This window comes from Brassica oleracea, chromosome C3, assembly GCF_000695525.1.
Source record: "Brassica oleracea var. oleracea cultivar TO1000 chromosome C3, BOL, whole genome shotgun sequence".
Lineage (NCBI taxonomy): Eukaryota > Viridiplantae > Streptophyta > Magnoliopsida > Brassicales > Brassicaceae > Brassica > Brassica oleracea.
In genome coordinates this window covers 12217098-12240494 of record NC_027750.1, presented here as the reverse complement: position 1 = coordinate 12240494, position 23397 = coordinate 12217098, and the positions used below count along the sequence as shown (strand labels likewise).

General features: G+C 32.6%; 2 protein-coding genes across 2 annotated transcripts; one reads left to right on the top strand and one right to left on the bottom strand.

Annotated features, from left to right (window-relative positions):
- Positions 1 to 2898: 2898 nt before the first annotated feature.
- On the bottom strand, positions 2899 to 5537 carry LOC106333554 (GDSL esterase/lipase At2g38180-like). Its single transcript, XM_013771988.1, has 6 exons — positions 5368 to 5537; positions 5108 to 5185; positions 3809 to 3949; positions 3656 to 3732; positions 3423 to 3566; positions 2899 to 3339 (listed from the first exon to the last, which is right to left on the bottom strand). Exons 1-6 carry the CDS (start codon positions 5476 to 5478, stop codon positions 3123 to 3125), a joined length of 768 nt encoding a protein of 255 aa, XP_013627442.1. The 5' UTR covers positions 5479 to 5537; the 3' UTR covers positions 2899 to 3122.
- A 14011-nt stretch (positions 5538 to 19548) lies between these two features.
- On the top strand, positions 19549 to 23244 carry LOC106329890. Its single transcript, XM_013768498.1, has 9 exons — positions 19549 to 19987; positions 20069 to 20329; positions 20517 to 20585; positions 20704 to 20889; positions 21009 to 21695; positions 21744 to 21820; positions 22267 to 22750; positions 22857 to 23077; positions 23158 to 23244. The coding sequence occupies exons 1-9, from the start codon at positions 19549 to 19551 to the stop codon at positions 23242 to 23244; spliced, it is 2511 nt and encodes an 836-aa protein (XP_013623952.1).
- Positions 23245 to 23397: the final 153 nt, after the last annotated feature.

Below are 23397 nucleotides of genomic sequence, written 5' to 3'. Positions count from 1 at the left end.
GATAGAACCGTGGATCTCGGAATTCTGCCCAGAGAAACATACGCTTAAAGTATTAAAACTGATAGCTTGAATATTGATTAAACAAATATGGTATATAGTATTCCATAGAAAATCAAATTGTCAATACCTTTTCCTGGGTACTATGTTCTAGGGGAGAAAGGTGGCGGGGACAACGACCGATTAAGCAACAACAACACTGGAGGCTGACATCTTCGAAGGTTGGCTAAAAGCTGCGACAGTTCAATTTAGGAGTAATTTAATAAGAGATATGGGTCTCAAGGTTTGTTTGAGGAATTATATATACTGAGACGGATCGTTTCAGAGGTGAAACGGTACCATAACTGATCGTTGGAGATATAGAGAGGTGAAGATGAAAAGTTTCAGAATTTTTTTTGATAAGCTAAAAGGGTAACGCTTCGGTTTATCGGTGGAAACAAAGTACTATAAAATCCTAGATACATACAAAAGAGATTTATCCCACTTATAAGTTTTATTGGGCCAGAATGCGGATTTTATTAAATAGGTTTCGATGATCAAAGTTACACGTGAGTATTGAAACATTACAGTTATGTGTGGGATCTACTATAAGAAATCCTTCATAAATATATATTAGTTTCGGTAATCAATGTACAAAGTATCCTTTAGTTTAGTGGTATAAATGTTGGTGTTTATATCGCAGTAATCCGGGTTCGAACCACAAATTTGGCATTTTTTCACACTATAATGTAGATTTCATAACCCCTTCTTAAAAATGGGGCTCACTTACCTGCTAACGTGTCGCATCAGGTGTGATAAAATTGGCTCATTATAATGTAGATTAGAAGTTTGGGGTTCCACTGGTTTAGAAGTTTGGGGTTCCACTGGTTTAGCCCAAAAAAAAAAAAAAAAGCCTCAACTTGAGGTATTAAACAAAAACGGTCTGTTTTTTATCTGGCCCCTCTCGTGGTTGCAAATTTTTGTATTGTTCTGCTAAACTCACTCGGTTAACCTGTACGTACACTTGATTCTTTTTAATTTATTTATTTATTAGTACTGAATCATGTGCGTATGAGGAATTCTAATTTTTTATGTTTCATGTATTTTTTTTTTACATGTGATTTTATTAAAAGGCGAAAGCCCAACAAAGCCAAAAGCCCATATACCATACAAAGAATTAGACCCAAAGCCTATACCAAAAAAGACAATCTAAACCAAAAAAACAATAACACGCGTGAAGAGAGCTCGAAGATAGAACACGTGTTTAAACCTCAAACTACGAGGGAGCCACGCGTCACAAACCTCCACATCTTTACCGCCTTAGAAAATCAACATTGGAGAACTGATCGACGTTTCACCGGACCACGCCGGGAGAAAGAACATGCACACACACAACTTTATCACCTTAGCTTCTTCCACCGGAGAGCATCCATCGAAACAGAATCGAGATCTCATCCAGTACACCAAATCACCACACACGAAGACTAGAAATCCATCCATCGGAGAGCTTCAATCATCCGGCGATGAGATCTCATCCGCTACATCAGTCCACTGATACATCCCACAAAACGGCAATAAAGCCGATTCCAAAGAACCAAACCACCTTCGTCAATAGCCGGCAACACAGAGCTTCAGAAGGATTCATCCCCCGGGGTTATAAACCAGCGACAGCGGAGCTTTAGAAACCTTCACCTCCCGGAGTCGGAAATCCAAACAGAAAAACCGAACCACAAACCTAAAGAAATTAGAAAGAAACCAGAAAGAAAAACACAGCCGGACCGACGGTGGTCGTAGAAGCCCACACCATCGGCCGAAAATACTCTTCACGACGTCGAAAAGAAATCGAAAGAGAAGACAGAGTTTTTAGAGAGATTTAGTGAATGCTAGCTTATTGTTTAGCTTTTTTATGTTTCATGTATATGTAATTGGATCATGGCTATTATTATTTTTCTGAAAAAATTAAAGGTGAATCATACTGATTAAAACCTAAAAAGAGGTTTAATGTAATATATAAATTTAAAATGCAAAAAGAAACCAAAGTAAACGCCAATAATAGCTTATTTTAAATATTTTATGAGCTTCATATATCCTAGACTAGTAGGGAGAAAGAATAATTTATTATAGAATACTAGGTGTTTTGTCTGTACATGTAGGCATAATCATTTTACTAATAGTTATTAATATATTTCTTATGATTTAAACATGACAATAACTTATTCTTTATATTCTTAATCATTTTAGTTTTCTTTAATTTTTATCTCGGTCTACATCTTTTTAATACAAAAAAGGTATAAAAATATGAAACCATGAAAGCATAATTACATATTAAATATTACACATAATAAAGTAAAATAAGAATGTGAACTTCTTTTTTGGAAAACGAAAAATGTGAACTTTTGGTCTCTCTTAATCTACTTTGTATTTTTGAACCAGGAAAATATATTAAATTACCAGTCAAAAACTAATACAAGCAAAATAATATGAAGCAACAATAATATGACCAGTAAAAACTAACAATAATATATATTGATTTGACTGGTTTTTATCGTAATCGGTAAAAACTAACAATAATATGACAAATAAGTAAAATTAGCTAAAATCATTGAGAATGTGACAAATCAGCAAAATCACTTCATAAATAATAGCATAGATAACAATTTCAAATGATTCAAATCTATTGCAAGAGCATTAACTCTTATCTCTAAATCTACAAAATGTTGATAACGATCTCGAGAGAGGTTTATTAAAAAAGAATGCAACACAAAAGAAAGAAAAAAATATATCTAGCCCGGTTCAAAATAATTATGAGCTTATTGACCAACTAGAATAAAAATAAAATATTTGTACAAATAGTTTAAAAGTTTGAGTCACAATTTAAGACTTTGTAGGGCTTTCAAACTTACAAAAAAATATGCTGGATTCAATGGTTTTGCACTGTCAGCCCATGTCAAAACTGTGGGATATATTTGTGAAAAAAGACACCTTAAGTACTTGAAAGTTGAAACCCCAACATATGTGAACTTACATGATAGTCTTACATGTTATTCAAAGACCTTGTTAAGATCCGAAGACAACGATTCAAAACAAAGCATGCAAACAAAGCGTGAAACTGGTACACCACTCCAGTAGCATGTTCTATTAACGTTTTACAGAAGAGTCGCACTAGGGGCTGGCTCCAACTGGTCGTTTCTCATTAACTCTATCTCACTAAGGCTTAGGGAGTTTGGTACACCAAAATCAAAGGGAAACTCAACTGGTAGCGACTTCCAGTGAAGACACGGTTTCCAATCCGCTTCTTTCACTACCTTCAATACCTCCTTCACGACAACCTCGCTTGCCTTGGCTGTGAAATGGATCCCATCTCTACGAAGTAAAACAAAAGCAAGGAGTTAGATTGATAAATAATCAATTTTGGAATGCATCATACAAAGTGTTGAGTAACTCACGTGAAGCAGGTGTTCAACCAATCGTCTTGTTGCTGTATTGCGTTCCAAAGATCAACACTTTTTACATTGATCTCATTGCATAGATTCAACAAGGCTTCTGCATATGGACGGCAAGCTTCGTTACTCCGTCCTTTTATTGCATTTCTACCAATGTTACAAAGTGATATTGATCAAGCATCTAATACTATTAATAGGAAGATTAAGCAGCTCTCAAAGATATATCATATATGTACCCAAAAACTAATTGGATTTGTGTCTCATTCATTGGTGGGGGAGAGAGAAAAATGACACGGGTCTTGTCCGAAAGGCTCTGTTAACGAAAGAAGACACCATGAGTTAGCATCATATTAAGAAAAAGTCGCGAGCATTGAAAAGGGCATAAGTACCAAAAGATGCTCCCCAATCTTCCTCATGTTTTCAACGAATTCAGATAGAGGAACATGAGGTCCATGGCCTGATGGATGAGGAGCCTTTGAATCATTCCCACCGAAGTAGACTATCACCAAAGAAGGTTGTACTACAGCATCCTAAGCAAAACAAAACGAAAAGCATACGCCAAGAAAGGCTAATTCTTTTTGTAAAAAGACTTCTCAGTAAAGAATCTTACATAAGGAGAGACACTTTCACTATAAGAACATCTCCACCAAACCTTAAAAGTCCACACTATTGATTTTCTTATCATTTTTATCTTTATAATTATATTTTACTTAAATATTCAAATATATCTTGTATATATATTATTAATACGTAAAATATATAAATATTTTAAAATCAAAATTATTAATATGGAATAGTATTATGTAAAATTGAATGTTATATACACTATTGTATCAGTTTGTAACTAGGCCTGGGAATTTAAATCAAAGCCCGCGGGGCCGTCCCATTTGACCCGCCGCGGGGCGGGTGCGGGTTAAGACTATTTTTTGCGGGGCGGGTGCGGGTTGGTGGATTTTGATTTGCGGATACCCGCCAACCCGCAAAATAAAATAAAAAATAAAAAAAAATCTTTTTTTTTTGAAAATTCGATTTTTTAGAAAAATTCGATTTTTTTAGAAAAATAATTATTTTTTTTTAAAAAATAATTAAATTTAAAAAAAATAATATAAAAAATTACTTATAAATATATTATTTTATAGAAAAACTAATTAAATAATTATTTTTTTAATTAAAAATATAACCCGCGGGTTCTGCGGGTTATCCTTAAAATAAAGCAGGGCGGGTGCGGGTATTAGTTTATTTCTTTGCGGGTTGAACGAGTCAAAATAAAAAAAAGAAACAATCCGCGGATTGGCGGGTCGTGCGGGGCGGGTTGACCCGCGAACCCAGGCCTATTTGTAATTGTAACCATTTTCCCTAGCTCATGTACTTTTTAAGAAACTAAAGATATGCTCACTCAATGAAACCAAAATATACATAGATAAGTTGTAAATTTGTGTATAATATTTTTGTTATGTATTACTAATCATTTACAAAAGTTTGGTGATTATAGTGATTTATTATTAAATGAAAAATGCAAATAAAAACTTAGAGATATATCAATTTGAGATTTATCTTTGGAACAACTCTTAAAACTCTCTTTTTAAAGATCAGCTACCTCCAAAATAAATTTTATATTGGAGATGCTCTGACTAAAACATACCTAGTTCGCTTGTTCAACTACACTTGTCGGAACAGAGTTTATGTACCTTTGGGAAGACTTGGTCAAGGACCTTTAAGGCATATCTGGAGTTCCAACCACCGTAACCACGAAGGATGATGTCAGCCTGTGAACATGCATGAAAAGATTGAATCCGTAAGTGCTACATCATTAATCATTATGGTGTTTATACTGAACACAAATAATGAGTGAAAGTTCTCCACTTACGACCAGTAAGTTTGAGAACAGATTCAATAGTTACATGCCACTAAAAATGGGAAACATGTAAGGAAAAAGAAGATGAGAAACCGTGCGAGAGTAGACGTCAGCGAGAGTGGCTCCCCAGCCACCATTGATGAAGCTGTACTGAACGATTGAAGAACCGAAAAGGACGATTTGGGGCCTTCCTGGTCCAACCATGGCTAAGCTTCCCTGGTCTGATCGATCTCTCGCCTGGAGAATACTTTGCTTGGTGAATGTTCAGAGTAATGAAACTGAAGTGTGTTATTGGTTAGAACACCTTCGTTCAAGTATTTAAAATGGATTTCCAAATCCATAAAATTTTTATTTTAATAAAACATAATTAATTTTTTAACAGAATAAAACATATTTAATTATTTTTTTATGTTTGGGCAAGGAACATGCATTTCTAGAAAACAAAGAATATATTCCTGATCACAACCAAAAGTTTTAATCATTTGGTAGTTAGATCCTCGCCGCATTGACACTTCCATGTTATATATTAAAACAGAAGTCACCACCTTGATTCATGTGTAATTTTTTTAAAATAGACCTAATTGACATATTCCTAGAAAGTCATGTTACATTTAATCTCTAATCTTATCATTTAAATTTGGGCATACTAGAAATTTTTATTGGGCTATATATAATTGGATTTAAAGAATAGATGATCCATTAGATTTATAAATAGTATAAATTAAATAGATATAATTTAATGTTGTAATACTATACCTCCATATATTAAATATTTAAATATTTATCGATGTTAACTTTTAAGATTATAAAGATTTTTTTTTTTAACAATGATTAATCTTTACTACCTTAAACCAATGAAAACAAATTTTAAACTATATAGTTTATTTTAAAAATCTTATATATTAAAACAGAAGTCACAAACAAAATTCACAACCTTGATCCATCTTATATATTAAAACAGAAATCACAACCTTGATTCATATGCGATTTTCTTAAAAATGGATCATCACTAGAAATCAGTTATTATTCATTTATTACTAGTAATATGAATTACTAATATATCATTCCTAATATAACATCGACTCATAAAAACCCGGATTGGTTAACAAACTCACCTTGATTCATGTGTGATATTTTTATTTAGATCATCATTTAAATTTTTTATTAAATGTATTTTCTTAATGCTAATATATAATCTTTTAGCTACTTAAATCATAATATAATTTAATATCTTTTAATTTAAAATATATATAATATATGTGATGATTTGAAATAATCAATTAACTTACAGCATGAAAACTATCAAATTGTTATATTTAAAATAATTATATATAAGCATTTAAATATATAAGTAACTTAAAAAATATTTTTTAATTATGTAAAAATAATATAAACATGAAAATTAATATCTGCACGGTTGTGCGGGTCCAAATCTAGTCTTATATATTAAAACAGAAGTCACGACCTTGATTCATGTGTGATTTTTTTAAAAATAGACCTAATAGACATATTCCTAGAAAGGTCATGTTAAATTTAATCTCTAATCCTATCATTTAAATTTGGACATACCAGAAATTTTTATTGGGCTATAAATAATTGAATTTAAAGAATAGATGATCCATTAGATTTATAAATAGTATAAATTAAATAGATATAATTTAATGTTGTAATACTATACCTCCATATGTTAAATATTTAAATATTTGTCGATGTTAACTTTTAAAATTATAAAGATTTTTTTTTAACAATGATTAATCTTTACTACCTTAAACCAATGAAAATAAATTTTAAGCTATATATTTTATTTTAAAAATCTTATATATTAAAACAAAAGTCACAACCTTGATTCATGTGTGATTTTTTAAAAAATAGACCTAATGAATTTATTCCTAAAAAGTCATATTATATTTAATCTCTAATCTTATCATTGGGCCTACCAGAAATTTTTATTGGACTATCAATAATTGAATTTTAACAATAGAAGATCCATTGGATTTATAGATAGTACAAAATAAATATATATAATTTAATGTTGTAATACTATACCTTCATATGTTAATTATTTAAATATTTAACGATGTTAACTTTTAAAATTATAATTATTTTTTTTAAATAACAAAAATCATATTATCTAACAATGATTAATCTTTACTACCTTAAACCAATGAAAACAAATTTTAAACTACATATTTTATTTTAAAAATTAAACAAAAACTAAATGTTTAATTATTTACTCGATAATATAAATCTATGAAGCGAAAATTTTAATTTTTAAAAAACTTTTTAAATTTGTGAAATGTTACAATATTTTTGAATATAACAATAATAAAATATTTTACTAATCTCTTTATATATAGTTACGATTTTAATAATGAATTAATAATCCAAAAATATATATATAGAAGAAGATAGAAATACATGTGAAAAATTGAAACAATCTATTCAATGAAAAATATACCTTAAACTTATTATGTTTTAAAATTTGATAGACACATATATATTATAATATATATCAATTTAGAATTGAAAACAAAATATTTATATAAAAATAAATGAAAAAAAAAATCTGCGCGGTTGCGCGGATCGAGATCTAGTTATATATTAAAACAGAAGTCACAACTTTAATTCATGTGTGAGTTTTTTTAAAATGGACCTAATGGACATATTCCTAGAAAATCATGTTACATTTAATCTCTAATCTTATCATTTAAATTTTGGGCCTACCAAAATTTTTATTGGGCTATAAATAATTGGTTTAAAGAATATATGATCCATCAGATTTATTGATAGTATAAATTAAATAGATATAATTTAATGTTGTAATATTATACCTTCATATGTTAAATATTTAAATATTTGTCGATGTTAACTTTTAAAATTATAAAGATTTTTTAACAATGATTAATCTTTACTACCTTAAACCAATGAAAACAAATTTCAAACTATATAGTTTATTTTAAAAAATTAAACAAAAACTAAATGTTTAATTATTTACTCGATAATATAAATCTATGAAGCGAAAAATTTAATTTTTAAAAACTTTCTAAATTTGTGAAATATTACAATATCTTTGAATATTACAATAAAACAATATTTTACTAATCTTTATATATATAGTTACGATTTTAATAATGAAATAATAATTCGAAAATATATATATAAAAGAAGATACAAATACATGTGAAAGTTTAAAACAATCTATTCAATGAAAAAAATATACCGTAAACTTATTATGTTTTAAAAATTGATAGACACATATATTATAATATATACCAATTTAGAATTGAAAAAAATATTTATATAAAAATAAATTAAAAGAAAAATCCGCGCGGTTGCGCGGATCGAGATCTAGTAATTATTAATTCCTAAAAAACGAAGAATATACAGTATATCTAATCCTATGTGGCCACATCTAGTCAACGTATTTCTGGTTTTTGTGGAAAAACTAAATTAGTAAATTGTACATTTCAATTCATGCAAGTTATCAAAGATAGTTATTATTAAATTAGATGAATTTTTATTAACTAATTGGTGATAATCTATCTTATATCTAATCTATTAAAAAGAAATACAAATTTGAATTGACTCGAATTTTTCTAAATAATAACATATGAATGCCATTGATATTGATTCTACATATTAACAAATTTTACAGAGCTTTCACACAGGAAGGCAAGCCGCAAGCCCATAAACATTTGTTTGACACATTAACTGATTTTTTATATATTCCAATTCGACTATAAATTATCTAATTATATAAATATAACATTAGCTTAGTTTAAAAAAAATATATTAAAGTCATTTTTTTCTAAATAAAGATATAATCTATCCAACTATATTTGATCTATAGTAAAAAATGATGTTAATTATTTCTCATTAACTTTTCTTTGTAAAAAATAAAAAATTATTTATTTTGGTAACAAATTAATGTATAAAACATATTAATGTTTATTCAAATTAGTTATGTATACAAACAAACTCTAAGATGAACAAACATTTGTCTCGATGAACCAACCAACATAGTCGAGTTTGTTAAAATTTCTCTATAAAACCCTTTCTCGAAAAAAAAATTTGTCTTCACGATGTGGATTTGATAAGAAATAACTAATGTAATTCATCTTTTTAATTTTTTACATGGAAAAAATACAAAATTAACAAGATTACATTTATACAAATATAAAACAAATAGGTAAGCAATAATAAATATTGAATATTGCAATACAGAAAATATATCCGTGCGGGTGCGCAGATCAATGTCTAGTTAATACTATTAAAACAAGAATGCTTCTTGACACCTCTTTGATTTTGCAAGATATTTAGTTTTTGTGCCACTGAGAGTCTGAGATTAAGAAAATATTGTTAGTTATGCATATTTTTTCTGTCTTCAAGAGTCATATTATACACAACCACACGAAGTGTATTTCTATGATTGCATTATACTTAATAGGATCTTCGTTGGGATTCACGGTAGCTGATCGTCGAAAGGTAGTGTGATATCACTAGCTTTCTTATATCAGTCAACAATAGTGTTTACTTCAGGTTGATCCTCTTTTACTTATTTAAATGATATCACACATAGTATGTTTTATATAAAACCTCATCAATCATGAAGTTTCCTTCGTTTTTGTACATTGAGCTAGTCATAAGCTTTCATGAAGAAGCTAGTGATGGAAGATGAAATTTCATCCATAAAACTAATGTACAACTACCAGCCGAATTCAGCAAAAAAAAAAAATTACAACAGCCGGATATTTATTACTAGTTCTTTATACATGACGATATTAGGTCTTTTTCATTAAAAAAACATGAAGGATTTTAGGTTTGTAAATTCATTTTCAAATTACTCCTCATCTTCATCTCAATCTTGCATCTGGCTAACTTATGTTAAGGTCAATGTAGAGAGCAATTTAAGTTAGTTTTAGTTTCTAATATAAGAAACATATTGAGTATCAAAACTAAAATACTTTTTAGTTTTTTCAATAAATTTTTTTGGATATGAAATATTTTTGAAACTTAAAATATGTATAACAAATTTGAGAATATACTTCTTTATTCTCAACAATAATTGTTTTTTTGTTCAAATATTCTCAACAACAAATTAAAAATACTTTCTAATATAAATAAAAGGAATCAATAAAAAAAACAGATTTTTTATTTAATATACAATAATAGGTTGAGATTTGCATATCCCAAATATCAAACATTCCTAATATTAACCAAACAAATCTTACCTATTTATAAATTTAATACATTTCTAATATTTAAAAACATGATTCTCAATTTGGGTCTAACATAATAAGTTCTTAGAGTATTTACACTACACACACAAGCATTATACTGTATTTAGGTATATACACATTTTAGTTGTTCCCCCACAATTTTTTTAAGTTGCAATTACTATGTTTTCCATATTGCTTAAATTAAATATGAAACACTAATTTCTCTCTCTTGCACAGTTGGAATGCGGAGAAACCAAAAAACTCTCTAGTTTCCAGCCGCATGGACCACATCACAACTATTTTCAGCATGTGTACTTATATGCACCATCATAAGTCGCCTTCATTTTTTTTGGCTGTGTAATCAATTTTGTACTTCTGCTTTAATGACTTATAACAAAATCAAGTGGGTTAACACACAGATTCTAGCCGGATATATTTTAAATAAGTTTTCCATTTCTCTAAAAAACCAAAATATATCTAATAACACATAACAGTCTTTTTCAATTTTTAACCCGATAACATATTTAATATCATTTAACATTTTATATATTTTACATGTAATTTTGAATTAATTTTTAACTTCATTGTTATATGGCTAACATATTTAACTATATATAAAAAATATTTATCTGGCATATCTAATATTTTATAACAATTTATTTTTTGGTTTAGTCTTTTAAATTCAGTATTCAATGGCTAATATATATATAATGTTGTATAATAATTAATTTATCCGCCATATCTACTGAGAAATATTTTTAAAGATTGTAATGTTGTAACAATTAGTTTTATGTATTTAAAAATTAACCGCTAAAATTTATTATTACACGACTAACATATTTAATAACATGTAACAATTTATTTATCCAGTATATACAATTTATTTTCGGTTTAGATTTGTAAATTCATTGTTAGACGGCTAATATATGTATAATATTGTATACCAATTAATGATATCATATCTGGAATTAATTCTAATATTTATTTCAATTTTATGTACATGTTCTACCTCGCGGAGTTCAACTTTTTCGTTCCTCTTTTGTTCGAAGTTTCTTTGGGTCAATCCCTAAGATAATCAATATGACTCAGTCTCAGAACTAGTTTGCGCACAAACCAAGCAAAGATCCCGTGGCGTTTGTCCTGAAGAAAACTATTTTTGTATTACATGAAAGTAATTTCAGAATTTAGTGAATGTGTGTGTGTGTGTGATCAACTGATTATATAGCCCAGTGATTATGTAGATCATTATCTGGAACACATCTTCTTCAATTTTTTAGATTCATCAGAAAAAAAAAAGAAAAAAAAAACAAAGGAAGAAGATGGGAAAGAAGGTGGGGGAAGAAGAAAAGGATAATGAAAGAGAAAATGACAATTTTATTTACTTTTAAAAATCGTACAATTCTTACTAGAGGGTTCTAAAAGTAATTGCACGTATTATTTATGTAGTGTAGTTCCTACACATTTACTGTTTTGAGTAGTTCGCAAATTTCCAACTTTTCTAGCTAATTGACTCAAGTTTTTATTTGAATCCCTTTAATATGGAACAATGTATATATTTGCCTCTTTGTAGAGAAAATGTCGCCTACCAAAAAATTATAATACCATTCTGACACTAAACTTTTCAAAACAAGTTGTTGCATTCAAGTGAAGATCATTCATACATGTTTTTCTTAAGATCATTCATACATGGGAGCAATTCAAACACAAAATTCGGTGAAACACTAGAGATCATTTTCGCTAATGAAAAGGTTTACCAATATTCACTTACTGACCAAACTAAGTGAACTAATATTGATCACAAGGTGTTAAAATACACGCAACTAGAAAAACAACTTGGTGCTTTTGGGGAAGTCCTCTCCACATCGACCAGACTTCCATAATAATTCCTAGAAAACAAAGAACATTTTGTTTTTTTTGTTCTCTGTAGAAACACTAAAAATTTAGTAAATAGAACATTGAAAATCACGACGGTTCTCATGTCTTGCGTGGTTATTAAGAGTTTGGGGTTCACTTGTTTAGCTGCAACTTGAGGTGTCAAACAGACGGCCTGCGTCTGTGGTTGACAAATTTTTGTATTGTTCTGCTAAGCTCAATCGGTTACGAGTTTATTTTTAAATAAAAATTCCACACTGAAATCCCTTTGACATACGTATCAGAAGCTCAAAACTCCACACTGACACCCCTTTGTTTTGTTGCCCATATTTGTGTGTTGTGATAGATGAAGGTTAGCGACAGATAGAATTTTAAACGTAACATTTAAAGAATCAAAAAGAGAATTTTGAGAACAGTATACAAATACATATGAAGAAATTAAAGGAAACATCCATGATCCATCCACAATCTAACAAACCTTCCGCCAGGTGCTTTCTATCTAGTGAACTGGCTTAAGATCCCAACCTCAAGAGAAGCAAAGTGGGTAGAGAAGACGGTACAAGGACATGAGGAAAGGGAGTTACATGATACATGTGTGGAATAAAGTGACAAGAAATATATGGATAGGAACCGTCAACCGTAGTAAAGGCGTTTCGCAAAGGTAGATGCGTAGGAACCGTAGTCTCTAATATAGAAGAGCATCAACACACTTAGTCACTTACAGAGGGTACATTGCCATGTTGGTTGTCATCAAACCATATCGTGGCCTAAGCATGGGTAAACTCTACTGATTTACTGATTTGAAACGGCTCCTGGAATAAACTATAGTTGAACTTGTTGGTGACGGATTTCACCCCGCTCTAGACTTCGTTCGAGAACCCAACCCAGTATCGGTTAAACCGGAAAATAGACAGGAGGCCCAGGCCCATCTCGAGCTGGAAAGACGCCCCATGCCGAGATTACATAGTTAAACCTGAGCTGAAAGAGAATCAAAAGTAACATCATTAATGGCCATGATATCCGCCAGAGATCACGAGGCCATTATGATTCAACCGTAGATATCAAGGCCTGTAAAAACAAGACCAAAGACAAGAAGGACTGAATTCTTATGGAGTAATACTATATTTTCAATACATACATATTATTTTTTGTTCTTAGATATCTTTTGTATTCGTACTTGTTTTCTACTCGTATCATCAATAAAACACTTCTTTATACATAATCATCGTCTTTTATACATTCCTTCTATACACTTAATCAAAACCTAAACCTAATTTCTGAAGTGGATTTTGAGATCCATCAGAACTTCTTGTCATTCTGATCGTATCTTGATCAATTGCAAAGCATGCCTCTCTTTAGTTTAAATCTTGTTTTGCTAACTTCTCATTGTGCTTTACAGCCACTAAGCTTGTTACAGATCAATCAAAGCTCGTTTCTTGCATTATTTTTCCACTCCTCTCTTTATTCTGCTCCCTCAGAAAGTTATAAACTCCATGGCAGGTCTCTTCCTTTTGTCAAACTAGAATAGAATCTCATTAACTCCTTGTTATGATTGTTGCAACCATACTTAATATACCTATGTAATAAGTCTTGTGTTAGTCATTGACTCCATGTAGTCTTTATGATGCACATTAGTGATTTCTTAACTGTAGTTTGAGCAAGTCTACATTGCAAGAAAGGACCTTATTGAATGGCATTTTCTCTTCAAACTCTTCATATGCAAGTATGGTTACAAGATGAGATTCTACTTAATGATAAACCATTATGATTGAAGGTAACATTGGAGGTGAATGTGAATAACAAATTAGGAGCATTAGCTCTATATAAGCAACTCAGTTTCATAAGAGCAAAACGGTTATACCACTATTACTTGAATGGTATGGGTGCTTTTCGGCTGAAGCTCTTGTTCCCTGAGCCTCTTCGAATACTTTAACAAGATCAAACCCATCAAAAGCAATCGAATTTTAAAGGATGACGTTGCCACTTCTTTTTTCATACTTCATCCTAAGGCCATAGGGAAAAATGTTGTATAAAGGATAATAAACATAAAAAGACTTTAATTCTATTTTGTTTAAAGAAATATTAGGGTTTCTACAATTCTTGTCTCATGTACATGGAGTATTGGCTGAAGTGAATGAAAAAGAACACGAATGTCAAAAAAAAAGTTGTTAAAGTTTTGTTACAAAACCTATCAGCTACCATGTTAATCTATGCTTGCTTAAGTTTGGACATAAAACATAAACAATGTTTTTTGAATAATTATATATGTTCAAAGTTTTTTGAGAAATTTATGAGAGTTGAACAATAGCAACTAGTTTTTTCTTTTTCTTTTGCACAATCACCTTTTTTTAAAAACAATACCTGCAATCCATCTATGTTAGCAAGATTTTGTGTATCCAAAATAATCCATCTTCCAGTTCCAACAATAAAAGGTGTGATAAAAGATGAAAGAAACATCTGTCTCAAAACTCACATGGCCAAAAACAGAACAAATTGAAGACAGTTCACCTTTCGCATCATAGTTATGACTATCTGACCCACTCACTAACCAGGGTTACTTAGCCCACATCGCAAACGCAGATCACTGACATTCACACTGTGTGCTTCGTTCATAACTTTTTCATTCTCGAAAAGAATTATTTGCTATTTTTTTTCATCATTATTTGCTATTAAAAGAAACATTTCTCATTATCGTTTTGGATTTTTTAATACAATAACAACAAAAGGTCAGATTGAAAGTACATGAATAGTCACTGAATTCAAACTAGAATATTAGTATGTATATATATATATATATATAGTGGATGTTCAAGTACATGTGAAACGAGAGCCTATGATAAGGGAGGGTAACGATTGAGTAGTGTCATGAACACATGCCATATTTAATAAGAGAGACGACAACGGTCTTCTGAAGATCCATTCTTTCAAGTGTCTGTACAGAGAAAAAGAGTGAGAAGTAAATAATGGCACGTGACTCAGACGAAGAAGCCACGTGCGATCTCTCCCCACACCCATGTGCCCCATATAGAATGACCGGCTCCGTAGGTCCAACTTGTCCATTTTCCCGACTTATTTCCCACCTAAGAGCAACCTTATTGGATAATATCTGATTTCAAGTATCTAAAGAAAAAAATAGTAATATTTCAATTATGACTGAATTATGTAATTAAATGTTAATACTTAAACCTATAAGAAAGCTACAAGTGGCAGTACAATATAAAAAGAGGTTTTAAAAGACTAAAACCAGAAGCTATTGTTGTTCTCTTGTCATCCTTTTTCATTTTTTTCTTTTTAAATGTCAGATACTTTATTTAGAAATCCTTAATGGACATGCTCTAAGTAAAACTTTCGAAATTAATAGTATACGTTTCTTCTTTCTGAAAAAAAAAACAAATATTTCATATTGCAGTTTAATGAGTTTTGATAAAAGAAAAGTCAACGTTGAAGTCAAATTAAAGACTTAGTTGTTTCTGTAAACAGATTATATTCAGTTTATTGGTTATTTCGCTTAGAATATGTTAGGGAAAATCTATTTTTTACTGAAAAATAATTTTTTTCTAAACAAATCTATTTACTAATTCATTTTTTCTGAAACATATATTCTGTAAATAATTCTATTAATTTAAAAAGCCTATTTTTATTCAATATCTACTAATTAATTAAACAAGTCTATTAAAGAATCCCTAATATATTAAAATAGAAACATTTGTCATCAATGCGTTCATACTATATTTGACACATCTTAGTTTCACATCGATTTCAATTCGAGAATGCTCACAATCATTTAACAATTAATGTGTTCACATACTGTTTTTTAACTCTATCGCAGACAATTTAATGTGTTCACACACTATTTTTTTAACCGGTTCATTTTTAGTTTCTACATTTTAAACCTTTGTATTAATGAATTGAAATTATCTATGTACAATTACTAAAATACAAAATCATCAAAATTCGCATCAACTAAAATATTGGAATGAGAGTATTTTAGAAACTGAAAGTTTCATAACTTACCGAACTTGTCCATGGCTGAGTTTTATGTACACGAAAGCAACAAATAATTGTGATTGGTTATAAATTAAGAAAACTGAGGTAAAAAATCCACACACAAAGTCGGATCTTTGGTAAGGATTCTTTCTAATCCTAAGTCAAATCAATGTAGTATTTAAGAGTCAATCCAATTTTACGTGGTTTCAATTGCAAAGAGAATACATGTTCATACTTAATCTAATTGCATTCAGTGAATGAAGTGATTTGATTTAACTAACAAGACTCTAAGACAACAAATTAACAAACTTTCAAGCAATATGATAAAGGAAGAATCATGGGTCTAGGAATTTGATTTCAAATTACTAAGATCCTATCTATAATGGCAAGGTATCAATCAACATATTTTCTTAAGTCTAGACGACAATCCTAAACAAGTTCTTTGTCAAGATAAATGCTCATTTACTCTCATTGATCAAACATCAAACGCATTTGGTTTGTGTCAATCAAGCAATCATTAAGAACATGTCATTTAACTATCTAAGCTCTCTTAACATTAAATGTCTTTGGTTAAGCTAGCAAAGAGCAAGTTGAGTTGGCTCAGACATTTCATCGAACACCTTCCGGGCAATGAAATGTCTAGAGTTCTAATCTAAAGAGGCCAGCTCTAGACTAGCATTAAGATCACTCAATCAAGCAAAGGAATAGATTAATCTAACTCTAAACACTCTAGATAATCACTTAATCATCCTAATCATCCTAACCCATGAATCCAAAGATGACTACTCACTCATTATCATGATAGACATTAAATCATTAGTTGATTTAAGACTAAACATGATTAATGATCAAAGTAATCAAGCAAGCACAAATTATAATGATCAAATTTAGATATTTCGCCCAAAAGTGGTTTTGATTTGATAGAAAACAAGATATCCTCTAAAATTAGGTCTAAAAAGTATTTATAGTGGTCTAAAAAGTATTTATAGTTGCCAAAAAACGAGCTGAAACAAGTCTGGGTTGACCCAAGATAATTTGGATAAAATTTTGGTAAAAACAGAAGTGCAGATTTTTCTAAGTGTCGCAGCTGGTACATATCGAGCAGGGGCAGGTGCATTTTCCCAGCGACTTTGACACATAGCTGCGTAAAGCCGCTCCAGACGTGCAGTAGCTTCTCGTCGAGCTCAACAGGCCGCTGTAAGGTGGTTTGGCCGCTGGGACACTGGGTCATTTCATCTCATCCTCGAAAATCACTAATCTTGCCTTCAAACCATCTTCATATGCTCTATAGTCACCATTTAACATCTTCATCACCTGATAAGGACATATGCAATGCAATGCAACCTAATTGAACTCTAAATGCATCTAAATGACCAATAAGAGAACTAAAATGAAGCTTAAATCCATGTAAATACATAAGATATCAATCTTTAGTTTAGTCAAGTATTGATTTTCTTTATGAAATTTTCATGTCAAACAAAAAAAATTAAAAAATAATCAGATTGCTAGAAAAAATCAGAAATCAGAAAAATTTAAAAGAAAAAAAAATCGTGAAATCGATTGAAAAACTAAAATTCAGGTGCCGAGTAAAGAAATCACATTATTTTACACCCAACTCTAACCCCTTTCACTTGATTGTATCGTGTTTTTATTATAGTTACCAAGAATTTTTTAATAAGAAATACACATTATTAGTTATAGACTACGTCAATTTTGCAACATGTCCAACAATATTGACACAACGTCCAACCATTTGTATTGGTATTCTAAAGTATAATCCAATAATTATATATGTTAAATAAGCCAAGAATATTTGTTTTACATTTATTTTATTTTGCTTTATATTATTAAAAGAAATTAAGTACGGGTAATATATATGGATTCGAATACCGAACTAAACTAGATTTGAAACTAATACTAATCACAAACTAAAACTGATTAAGTACTCAAATGGATCTAAAAGTTTAATATCCAGATAACCAGACTCGAATCTAATTCAAACTAAAATATTTTGGATATCTAAATATTTAAATCACAATTATATACTTAAATATATTAATTATTTTAAATTTCATATCTATTAGATATTCAAAAATATAAAATATCTAAAAACTGTCAACATAGTCACAAGTAAATATCTAAAAATAACAGTAAATATTCAAAATACTGATAATATTTATTTGTTCTCCATCCAAATATTTAAATTTAACTAATTCTTATTTAAATTTAAATATTTAGTCTTACATTATTTTCTTTTTTATGTTTTATATTATTTTATTTTTAGATTTTGAGGACTTGAGTATATTTGAATTTTTGTTAAAAATATGTAATTAAAATGGGTCTCCAGATTCGAATCCGAACCGAACTGACTCAAACCAAATCCAAACCAAAATTTGTAAATATCCGAATAAAATTTAAATTTTTAACTCTAAAAATCTGAAATCCGAATAGATCAACTGAATCCGAACCGATATATAAATATCCATCCTCTAAAAAGAAATTATACGACAAATCTCTTAGTACAACGTACAACAAACAATCTAATAAACTATTTTATTCCGCGCACAATGCAAATTACTACCTAGCATCTATTGTAAGCGATTCTATTAAGGGACAATGAGGTGGATATACAAAACGCAGGCCCGTTATAGAATAGTGGGAACGAATTGACACTTGAGGCCCAGCCGGTAGCTTTCCTGCTTGGAAAGGACGAAAAAGCCCTCGCCTTCGACTGACACAAAATCCGGCGATTTGGCTTGGAGAGAAGACGCACCTGGATTTTCTGACATGGAAAGTACACCACTGCTGAGCATAGGCCTGGCCTACAATGCATCTCCACCGCACGTTTCCTACGGTTTGTGTGTCCAAAACTTAGACGCAATAACCTAAGTTGCATCGGTAAAGAAACCTAAGATATTTAAAATTTAAAATTGGCTTCACTATTTCTTTTAGAGAGATATTTTAAGAGTTAGCTAGTTGAGAAGGAGTTGGATTGGGATAGAGGCGAAAATGAAACCTGTGAGTGGAAGTGAGAAGTTTAAATCTCTAAAAGTTATCGCACAAAGGTAGAAGGTATGACTTGTTACATAATTCATCAGCTCTGATCTACTTTTCTCTTTGTTTTATTTAGTAGTTTCGGGTTCAACTATTAACAATTGTGGGAAACAATTTTTGTCTTCTGCTCGATGCAGGAAGAATGAGCCACTTGGTGAAGCTTGTGGTAGGAGACTGGGAGAGGGGTGAACCAGGTCTTTGGAAGTTTCATGTTGATCACACTAGGGTTAAATATGACATCATCCTGAGAGAAAACGAGACCTTTACTTCTGTTAGGGGAATAGTTCGTTCAAAATACAAGCTAGATCAGTTGTTGTTGCCTACTGAGCCGATTTTGTTGACTTACGACTTCCCTGAGTACACAACCCTAACGGGTGATTACACTTCTCCGCCTGTTGAGATAAAAGATGACGGCGATGTTCAGTTGTTTATGGCGATAAGGATGGACCAAGCGGGACTGGAAATGTACGTGACATTTGGAGACCGAGATGTTTCTCTCTATAGGCGTCAGCGTCGGGGGGAGGACGGCATCGAGGACGACGAGGTTGTGATGAGGGCCCCAAAACGGATGAGCCAACCAGGTGAGTATCGTTGCAGTTAAGTCGGTGTTTAACCGTTACCTTAATAGTGTGGACGCTAGTCTGTTTTTTAAATGTTATTAGACATTCGGCGTCCCAATTACTTCTTAGCTAGCGAGAGTGTGCTCCGGGAAATCTGCACCCCGGAGGAGTTCGAGAGAATAAAAAATGCTTCGGTTCCCTATGAGGGTGACGGATGCGGTGAAGACATGTATGATAGCGACTCAACAGACTCGTCAGCAGACTCGTCAAGCTTGGCGCTGGTTACTAAAGAGGCAGCGGAAGGTTGTGGTGTGATAAGCTTAGCAGATGGTCCCCCCGAAATGCGTAGCGGAAATGACCAAGGTAAAAAAATTCTGGTGAAGCATTTATTGATATCACATACTTAGCAGTAAATTATGCAGATAACGGTTACACATATTAGTACCAGGTTCGGAGGCTATTTCACCTACACTAAAAGGCAAATAGATAGAGACAAGCGGGGCGGCTGAGACAAGTCTAACTGCGTTGTGGGGTGGTATCGGGATTTCAGAGGCAAGAGAGGAGGATCCGCCCCGGGTAATCCTACCTGGAGGGGAAAGACAAGGCTTCCCCAGTCATGGTAAATACGTACACTAGGTTTCACTGGATTTTTTATTTTATTAGCAAAGTAAATTTGTAACGTTTATCTATCGGAGTTAACGGTGATTACTGACGTTAGCGGTAAATGTTAATGTTAGGTGTGACTATGGGAATTTCTGGAGTGCCGTACAACAAAGCGGCTGGAAAACGCGCATTGTCAACGGGAGATGCGGTTATTCATGATCCCTATGTGGGACATGAGGACATCAACAGCCACACTAATACTAGCAAAATTCCTATGGGCATCCCATTCGAGGACGAGTCTGATGATTGTAGGATTATAGGTGATGTATATATATATATATATTTATCAGCTATATATCATGTTAGAGGATATTATTTTAGATGATTGTCAACAATGAGTTTTGTCAGCTAACAAAGTATTTTCGTGCAATGTTTACAGATGGACGTGATATGGCCTCGAAAGGCCAGGTCTACGTGGGGCAGGTGTTCGAGACTAGGGATGCCTTTAAGCTCCACATGTCTATGTACGCAATTGCTAACAAATTCAAGTACCTTGTGAAGCGTTTCGAGCCAGGGAAGATGGTCCTAGAATGTGGGGGTGCTAATTGCGGGTGGCGAGCCTATGCGGTTAAGATTGGAGGAACCACTAGGTTTGAGATTAGGACAGCTGATACAGCTCATACTTGCTCTGTTAATGAGAGGTGGGGGTTCCGACACCATGCAACTGCTAGCATCGTTGGTGATATGATGCGCCAGCGATATGGGGGGCCCGGTGGGGTAGTCCCAAGACCAGTATCTGTGAGAGAGATCATGCGGAACGATCATAGCGTGCCGATAAGTTACTGGAAGGCATGGAGGTCGAGAGAAATAGCAGTTTCGCGTGGGGACGGAAACGTTGAGACAGCTTACCTGGCATTGCCTTCTTATCTGGCGAAGCTTGCAGAGGCAAACCCGGGATCAATCATGGCTATCGAGTCAACTGAGGCAGCAGAAGGGGCACACCGTTTCAAGTATCTTTTCCTTGCTTTTGGGGCGAGCATTAGAGGGTTTGCATATATGAGGAAGGTGGTTATCATAGATGGCACACATCTAAAGGGGAAATACCAAGGCTGCCTTCTTACAGCAAGTGCGTAAGATGGCAACTCCCACATCTTTCCAATTGCATTCGGTATAGTAGACAGTGAGAACGACGAGGCATGGACATGGTTCTTCACAAAACTTTCAGCTGTCGTTCCGGACGTGAATGACCTGGTATTTGTTTCGGACAGGCACGGCTTAATCTACGCATGCATAAGAAGGGTAAGGACACTTCGAGATAGCATAAATTAATCTTAACTATTAAATAATATATTAACAAGTATTACAATATATAGCAGTCAGACTTCGTCTTAACATTTAGATAGTAGCAGTCACTTATGATTGTAACGTTTACCTGCGGATGCTGCTGTTATATAATACAGCATATCGTGTTTATTAACAGCTAAGATGTTAGTTAGGTTTTACAAATTTAATTTCCCATTAACTAAATAGGTTACCGTGAATCTATTATCTGCTATTAAACAAAATAACAAGGAATAGAAGGACGTAACTGAAATGTGTTTAGGTATTACTATTCAAACCGTTAGCGTTAACGTTTGGTTCATTGTATTATCTGCTATGAAACTGAATAACAGCTACGTCTTGTTTTATGAATATAGGTGTACCCCATGGCTCAGCACTGCGCTTGTCTCCTGCATCTTCAACGTAACGTTCAGACCATATTCAAGAGGAAACACCTAATCTATCTGATCGCACGTGCTGCTAGAGATTTCCGCCTAGAGGATTTCTACGACCACTTCAATGAGATAAAATTGATCGACATAGCTTGCGCCGATTACCTAATCCGGATAGGTCTAGAGCACTGGGCGAGGTTGCATTTCTCAGGGGCAAGGTACAACATTATGACTAGCAGCCTAGCTGAGTCCCTTAAGGCAGCTCTTGCTACGGCCCGGGAGTATCCCAGTGTCTCATTGATCGAGTACATACGGTCAATGATGGTGGGGTGGTTCTCATCTCGAAGGGTTGCGTCGCTCTCAAACATTGGAGATGTGACTCCTAAGTTTCGTGAGGCACTGACACGCAGCTTCGCTGTGTCAACTGGGTACGCGGTGAGGCATTTGATCAATGCGGAATATGAGGTCTGTGACGATGGGGGGGGGGGGGTATTATCGAGTGGATATGCATAAAAGGAGTTGCTCTTGCAAAGAGTTCGATACACTGAAAATCCCTTGCACTCATGTTGTTTCAGCCGCCGTTACCTCCAAAATGAGTGCTGAAACACTCGTGGCTGAGGAGTACAGTAACGACTACTGGGGGATGGCTTACAGTGGCACAATTAACCCGGTCCATGGCGGACAAGTTGGTCAGGCTGAAGAAGGAGGCGATGGTATGAAACTCCTCCCACCAAGAACGCGAAGGCCACCTGGGAGGCCACGAAAGTGTAGGATCTTGTCGGCGGGAGAGATAAGAGTACGTGTTAACAATAGGACTTGTGCATTAAAAATGTTTTTGGCTGGTATGTTATCGTTAACTGACACTTTTGTTTTTAGGGATCTGGTGTGTTCAAGCGACGTAGGACTTGCACAAGGTGCGGTGGGCTAGACCATAACCGTACAACGTACAGAAACCCTATATAGTAAGGTACTGGTAAGAACTTATGCAGGGAGGAGCAATAGGAAGGAAGGATTGGTCTTTTGAAGGTCTGATCGGAGGCGACCTTAATTTTCTTATGTTATAAAGTGAAAAAGTTCCTCTAAGCAGCCCCTCATTGACAAATATGTTAGTACAAT